Source organism: Mycetomoellerius zeteki, unplaced genomic scaffold, assembly GCF_001594055.1.
Source record: "Mycetomoellerius zeteki isolate Tzet28-1 unplaced genomic scaffold, Tzet1.0 scaffold482, whole genome shotgun sequence".
Taxonomy (NCBI): Eukaryota; Metazoa; Arthropoda; class Insecta; order Hymenoptera; family Formicidae; genus Mycetomoellerius; species Mycetomoellerius zeteki.
Genome location: NW_017257482.1, coordinates 1 through 7,867, shown reverse-complemented (window position 1 = coordinate 7,867; position 7,867 = coordinate 1). Strand labels below are relative to the sequence as shown.

The following is a 7,867-nucleotide window of genomic DNA, read 5'->3' as shown; positions in this document are numbered from 1 at the left end:
TATATCTATTCCTATATACCTTATTTTCATTGTAGGCTGTCTTCCATCATCTTCGTATCTCTTTTACAGCACTAGTATCTTCCGTGAAAGAAAATATCTTCCGTGAAAGAAAATATCTTCCGTGAAAGGAAATATCTTCCGTGAAAGGAAATATCTTCCGTGAAAGGAAATATCTTCCGTGAAAGAAAATATCTTCCGTGAAAGGAAATATCTTCCGTGAAAGGAAATATCTTCCGTGAAAGGAAATATCTTCCGTGAAAGGAAATATCTTCCGTGAAAGGAAATATCTTCCGTGAAAGGAAATATCTTCCGTGAAAGGAAATATCTTCCGTGAAAGGAAATATCTTCCGTGAAAGGAAATATCTTCCGTGAAAGGAAATATCTTCCATGAGGATATTCGTCAAACAGAGTATCTTCTTACATCTTACAATTTAATGATAAGTAATAATAAATTCAAATTAAATAAATAAATATTGTATGAACTACTTATTGAAACAACAATATTACATCATCTATAATAATGGAAATTACTATTTTTAAAATTTTTCGTATTTTCGTAAAAGTATAAGTTATGTCATTATATTGAATCAATTTTGACCAATTGAAACAAATCATTAAAAAGACTTTCCTGTTTCTATATGTATACCTATTCTTATATACCTACATATCTTTTCTATTCTTCGTTCGTCGCAGTGAATCATGAAAAGTTAAGTCTTATCTTCATTGTGGGCAGACTTGAATCATTTACTCTTCAAAATTTGTGTAATTATATTTTCTGTGAAGCAACATTTTTTAATTAATATATAAATAGTTTTATGGTAATTAAAAAATACGTAATCATTTTTAACATATTTACAAATTTATAATTTTTTATGTAGGAATGCACGTAATATAATATTTATGAATTATGTAATTCGAATTATGAAATTTATTTTAACGAGAAATAATAGAAACAACGTTTTAAGTTAAATAAAATTTGTACAAACAGAAATAAATAAGGCTTAATTAAATGTCAGTATAAATAAATAATGCTTAATTAAATGTTTCGATTAAAAAAAATAAACATAACTTAGAAATCTAAATAAGATTAATTATTGTTAGAGTAAATACTATATTTGAAATTCACATGCCTTAAGCAAGAGTATCAAATATGCAATAAATTATTTGGATACTGTTTGATTATAGTTAAACATACTTCCCGATTTGTGACATAACATTCCTTCAGGAAAATATTCTAAGTTCCTGCATCAATATATACCTTATACCTTTTGTGAAAAAAAGATAGGTCAAAAATAATGGATAAAATACTCTTCCTGTGTCGAAAAATTTCTTGAATCAGATTTGCAATGTTCATCGTTATTACAAATATTTCTCTTGCTTGTCATCTTCATGAAGTTCATTATTGATTTTTTTATAGGAAATTCTTCATAGATGTAAGAAATAAACCTATCGATGCATCAATCTAGTGCTTATATATCAAAACTATTGTGCTATTAATACAATAGACACATCATTATTATTGCAGATACTGCTAATATTTTATCTGTAACATAATTCTTCATTTACAGCACTAAATAATAATTTTCTGCAAAAAATAAGAATTTTAGAGAATCATAAAGATTTTAAAGAAACTAACAGTTTACCCTCTCTTCTCTTGACGATCACATCTTCAGGATTAAGTATACCTCTTTGTAATCTTTTTGCAATCTCTTTGCAATAACAGAGTCCCCTAGCATGGTAGACTTGTGCGCTGTCTATCATGCTACGCTCGTGCTCGGTCTTTTTACAGGAATATTTCTATAGAAACAACAATTTTAAGTTAAATGAAATTTTGTACAAACATAAGTAAATAAGGTTTAATTAAATGTAAAGCTAGAAACGCAATAGAAACAGGGAACAGAGAATAACGAGCCGTCTAATCAAAACTCTGGGGTATAAGTTCAATATTATAACCTAGAACTCTTATTGGACGGGCTCGCTAGTTCCTATTCCCTGTTCCTATTGCCTATTGTATTTCCAGCTTTAGTATAAATAAATAATGTTTAATTAAATATTTTGATTGAAAAAAATAAACATATAGCTTAGAAATCTAAATAAAATTATCATTAAAACAAATACTATATTTGAAATTTACATGCATTAAGCTCTTGCTGCGAGAGTATCAAATATGCAATAAATTATTTGGATACTGTTTGATTATAGTTAAACATACTTCTCGATTTGTGACATAACATTCCTTCAGGAAAACATTCTAAGTTCCTACATCAATATATAACCTTGTACCTTTTGCGAAAAAAACCGCAGGTCGAAAATAATAAATAAAATACTCTTCCTGTGTTGAAAAATTTCTTGAATCAGATTTGCAATGTTCATCATTATTACAAGTATTTCTCTTGCTTGTCATCTTCAGGGAGTTTATAATCGATTTTTTTATAGTAAATTCTTCATAAATGTAAGGCTAGCGTCCTATGAGCGGAACGGAACAGTGAGACTAATCACAATCGTAGAAAAGAAAGCAGAGTAATGACTGCAAAGTTGTGATTGGTTGGGCTGTTCCGTTCCGCTGTACATTTCCGCTCCAGAGGACGCCAGCCTAAAGAATAAACCTATCGATGCATCAATCTAATGCTTATATATTAAAACTTTTGTGTTATTTATTGGTACAATAAAGACACATCATTATTATTGCAGATACAGCCAATACTTTATCTGTAACACAGTTCTTCATTTACTGCAGCGCTAAATAATAATTTTCTGCAAAAATAAAAATTTTAGAAAATCATAAAGATAGAGAAATTAACAGTTTACCCTCTCTTCTCTTGACGATCACATCTTCAGGATTAAGTATATCTCTTTCTAATTCGGTAACAGGTCCTTTTACAGGAATATTCCTATGAATATCAACTTTAATTCGACGTAGTTCCGAAGTATCAATCTGTGCATTCTGAGGACCTCTGAATAAAGGTACTGTTCCACTTGGAGACCCATCTAATCTAAAGAGAATTTGATCATATGTTAAAGTAATTGTAATTATTATACTGTGTTAAAATAACCAGATCCTTTTTTCAGGAAAATAGTTCTATTCTAGATATATCTTTTTAAAAAAAATCATGTTCTTTTTTTGCTCTTGTTAAAAAAAAATATTCTTATTTTTCTATTCTCTCAATAAAATATTATATCCTTTTTACTATTTAAAAAATATCATTACATCTGTGTCACTATATCATTACTGTCATCTGTGTCACTGTTTATATTACTGATAAGTAATCAATAATGGCCTGTCACCTTATCTCTATTAAGTACCAATAAATGCTTGGACTATAATAAAGATATAGGTATATAATTGTAGCTACGGTCCACCTGATGCTACAAATGTTTCGAAGTATTTTTTGATTGGTCAATTAGTAAAATTCTTTCTTCCAATTGGTCAATCAAAAACTTCGAAGCATTTGTAGGACCAAATGGACCGTATCCTGTGTATATATCGTACACTCACTTTTCATGAAGGCTACCAGATTTGGAAGCAGTTGATGTAGATCTACCTCTGTACCGAACATGCGAGGGAGACTCACTATCACTTTTACTTCGACTGTGACGCGAGGATTTTTCCTCAGCATATTTTAAAGCTTGTGCACGTTTCCTTTCATATTCTAAAATTTTTTGCTGTTTCAATTTTTCATGTTGTCTCTCTCGCTCTTGCTGGCGTTGCCATTCTCGTCTGCGCCTCTGCTTCTCTTCTTCGGTTCTTGAACGTAAAACTGCTAAACTATTGTGATCTTCGTTACGTGTTGATCTTGATTCCTCACTGCTCCGGAAAGTTGTCGATCGCATAGGATTCATTGCTAAAAATATAAAACAAAGCAAATTCACTACTAAAATTACTGTGCACGCACAGCATTCGGCACTGAGAAATAAAATAAGGAATTCATCAGTTAACACAATATCCTTAACACAATAAGGATCTCAACTGACTAAAAAAAGAAAATTGTGGATATTATGATTGGAACAAAATTTATCAACTTCTTCATATCGTATAAGAAATTGAAGACATTTTTAATTTATTGTATTGTACATTAAGCGCGTAAAATTGTAATTGATTGGTTTGCTACTGATAATGATCAAAAATTGACTGAAACGTTTAGATTCTTATGTTTTTTCATAAATTTAAAATAAATGACATTCGCTAATAATATCCTGCATAGTGGCCGTATGTTCTTCCTTTTAATTGTTTAAAATATATTAATTAAAAATTAGATTAACAGAAATACTAACAGAAATATTAATATAAGAAATATTAACAGTTAATACAGAAAACATCTCTTATTATTTCGGTAAATGTTCGCTTTAGGGGACCCAGCTCCAATGATCTTGACATTGACATATGTTGTCAAGGTCATGACACTGAGTGACCTCCAACAGGTTTCAGTTGGCAGACGTTATTCGTCAAAAAGTTATTAACAAAAAAAGTTTAAAAAAATAACGCCTCATTTCTATACGACTTCCACGCGAGATAGAGTGGAACTCGCATGGAAACCCTGCTAAAAATTCCAAACATGTCCATATATGACTTTGAACATCTGGTTAAATGTGGTTTTTTGCACTGGAAATCTTGTTATATCCAAAATACATTTGGGGTTCTAGATAAGTTCCACGTCAACTCTTATCTGCAAATCCCGTTCTGTCCGACGCATATTTGGAATTCCAGATTAATTCAGGATAAATCTATTTATTATCTGTTTTCAATTGAGTACGAATCTTCATGCAATTATAAATCCATCTTTTATTGGGAAATCCATAAGAAGTCGTCACGATTTAAACACAGGAATACTTACATAAACCAAATTGTTATTTCCTGATAAAAACCAGTAAACTTTAAGTTTGTTCGCGTCGCATGCTCCAACATGTTCCAATATACTCCTATTATAGCTGTTACTCACTCCAACGCACTTGATAGAGTGAGGAGGAGCTGTGGTAGAAGTATGTTGGAATTTGCGACGCGAACTAACCTTTTGTGCCTTCCAACAAGCGACACAGTAAGTCGTAGAAAATTGACCAATCATAGGGCCATTGTCACCAAGCTCAGTTAACTTAACTGGGCCAATTAATCCATCGGAATTGACCAATCTGTCAATTCTTCAAACAAAATGACAAATGTGATTGGTCAATTCCGATGGACTAACTGGCCTAGTTAGATCAACTGAGCTTGGTGACAGTGACACATAGTCGAGTATTCTTCTCATAATCGACTGTGATTGATGAATTTTCTATGACTTAAGACTCTATGACCGCTACGACTTCTATTGTAGACTCTGCAATAGGTTCCTTTATTTCTTTGTTTTCAATGTAAAAGCTGCAGCACAGACTGTTGCATAATGCATAACACATAAGTGAATCAATTAATCAGAATCTTTCCTTTCCTCCCATTCCAAAGAATGGAAAAGAAGAATTTCGATTCATTGATTCCTTTATGCACCATGTATTATACAAGAGTCTGTGCTGCAACCATAATGCTTTATTATAGTCTAACTACTGGCTGGCTTGATAACAGCAGTTTTGCTAATGCCTTGCCATTTGCTGTATATATATGTATTGCAATAAGAATGAAATGAAATTTTATGTTGGCTTATTGTAAGAACCAATCAAGGCTGCATTCTACCAACGTTGAAAATGTATGGTGCATGTAATGTAAAACTGTAGGTTTTGCAGTACTGACAATGAATAGTAGAATTATAATCAAAGTATTTCTTTCGCAATAATGAAAAACCAATGCAATTGCAGTTTTAGGAACATTTACCACAGTAGCAATGATTTGCTTTATGTTTATTTATTAGAATATTTCTATCAAGTGCCTTCTGTCAAATAAATTTCAACTATTCAGCCAGCACGAAAACTCGTATTATCTGAAGCCAAAGTAGCAATATTGTTAGCAGCTTTACTAACACCGCTGTCAGTACAGCAGCAAGCACACAAACTCAACTAGCAAACTTGTAGAATAAAAAGCTTTGCAGGTTTTAGAATAAACAAAATTAAATCTTGAAAGTTCCCTAAAAAATAAAACTAATGTTTTCTTGGGAATGTTTTTGTACGAATGTGAGCTATTTTGTAAGAAAAAAATACTCACCACTAAAACTTCAGGAGCAAGCAGAAAATAGATTCCAGCTAGAACGTAGCTACGAAAATCTTCGCACAATGATTGCAGAAAACTTCTATTTTGTTTTGTTCAGCAATAGTTGACCAATTCCGAAAAATTCTCCAATTGAAATCATAAACTACAAGAGATGCTCAGGATTCTTCGGTCCAATGCAAATTGTTAAATAATATTGCAGTAAGTATTTAGGTCTTGCGCATTTTAAGGGCCCTATTCTATAACTCTTAACGACTGCAACGACATCGTTACATTGTTATTGTGTAGATTCTGTATATAGTAAAAAAGCTGTGCAACGCAATTTAACGATATCGTTAGAGTCGTTAAGAGTTACAGAATAGGCCCCTAAGACAAGCCGATCAGAATCGAATCATAATTACAACCATATAAGAGATAACAGATCCAAATATTTAAAAGTCCAAAATAATCGTTTTCGGATATTAATTCATGATTAATACTAATATTTTATAGAGCATTTAAATAATGGTTAAGATAAAAGATTAATATTCTGCTGGAGCTCTCACGTACCATTCACAAGTTCTTTATTCTCTAACTGACAAAATGGCTGACAATGGATGCATTCAGTACTTTGACCGCTCACTGAGCGCTCATTGGCTACGTTCGGAAACGTCGCTCGGATGCCTCCGATGCCACGGATTCATCATGTGTTTCTTTAACATTAAATGTTAAACGAGAACAGAAGATGAATCCTAGGCATTGGCTGCGTTCAGCAGAACGTTTGTTTTGCAACTGTTGGAAGTTTCCTTCGCGCTGATTGGATCATACTTTTAGATCTAGAAGAATGGTCCTATCTCAACAGACAATCATAAAACGGTTGTAAAACTGTTGAATCTGCTGAACGCAGCCATTAATGCGGGGTCTACAATTGCTACGTTTACACCGTACTCTTAGTCCGCGACCTATACGATAGATATCTTTGTTTAACCTACAAGATAAACAAGGACATCTATTGTATACGCCGCGGCCTAAATGTACGATGTAAACGTAGCCAATAGAAGTCGTAGCAGTCGTAGGGTTTGAAGTCGTAGAAAATTGACCAATCACAGTCGAATATGAGAAGAATAATCAACTATGATTGATCAATTTTCTACGACTTAAGACCCTATGACCGTTACGACTTCTATTGTAGACCCCGCATAAAAGCATTCGAGCGACATTTGCGAACGCAGCCAAAGATCGATAATCAAGACTCAAGATTAATATGGCTACACCCTATAGCCTAGTGTGCTTTCCAGCTACGTACACAGGCGACACTGTGTAAAGCCCATGGCACATACAAAAACGTAAGGCCGTAATACGTAAGCAGTAAAGAAATCGTAATGCGTGGTCTACAATGGGCAGTAGCAGTAGTGGATTAAGGAGTAGACGCAGAAATCAACCAATCATAATCGAATGTGAGACAGATAATCAACTATGATTAGTTGATTTCTGCACCTACTCCTTAATTCACTACTGCTACTGCCTATTGTAGACCACGTATAAGATTGAATTCGCTACTGGCCTTACGGTCTTTATCGTGATTGGCCAATTCGCTTACTGATTATGTCTTACGGCCTTACGTTTTTGTATGTGCCATGGGCTTTATGCGTGGTCTACAATGGACAATAGTAGTAGTGGATTAAGAAGTTGGCGTAGAAATCAACCAATCATAATCGAATGTGAGGAGAATAATCAACCATGATTGATCGATTTCTACGCCTA

The 7,867-nt window shown here is 32.9% G+C and overlaps 1 protein-coding gene across 4 annotated transcripts; it reads right to left on the bottom strand.

Moving 5' to 3' along the window:
• Nucleotides 1-1,114: 1,114 nt before the first annotated feature.
• LOC108720207 (luc7-like protein 3) lies at nucleotides 1,115-6,681 on the bottom strand. Of its 4 annotated transcripts, XM_018455497.1 has the most exons (5): nucleotides 6,122-6,681; nucleotides 3,497-3,842; nucleotides 2,809-2,993; nucleotides 2,213-2,348; nucleotides 1,649-1,797 (listed from the first exon to the last, which is right to left on the bottom strand). In XM_018455497.1, the coding sequence occupies exons 2-4, from the start codon at nucleotides 3,838-3,840 to the stop codon at nucleotides 2,260-2,262; spliced, it is 618 nt and encodes a 205-aa protein (XP_018310999.1). In that variant the 5' UTR covers nucleotides 3,841-3,842; nucleotides 6,122-6,681; the 3' UTR covers nucleotides 1,649-1,797; nucleotides 2,213-2,259. The 4 variants fall into 4 exon arrangements, with proteins under 4 accessions (XP_018311002.1, XP_018310999.1, XP_018311001.1 ...); XM_018455500.1 differs by lacking the exons at nucleotides 1,649-1,797; nucleotides 2,213-2,348 and adding an exon at nucleotides 1,115-1,490 and having other exon boundaries at nucleotides 6,122-6,676; XM_018455499.1 differs by lacking the exon at nucleotides 2,213-2,348 and having other exon boundaries at nucleotides 6,122-6,677.
• Nucleotides 6,682-7,867: the final 1,186 nt, after the last annotated feature.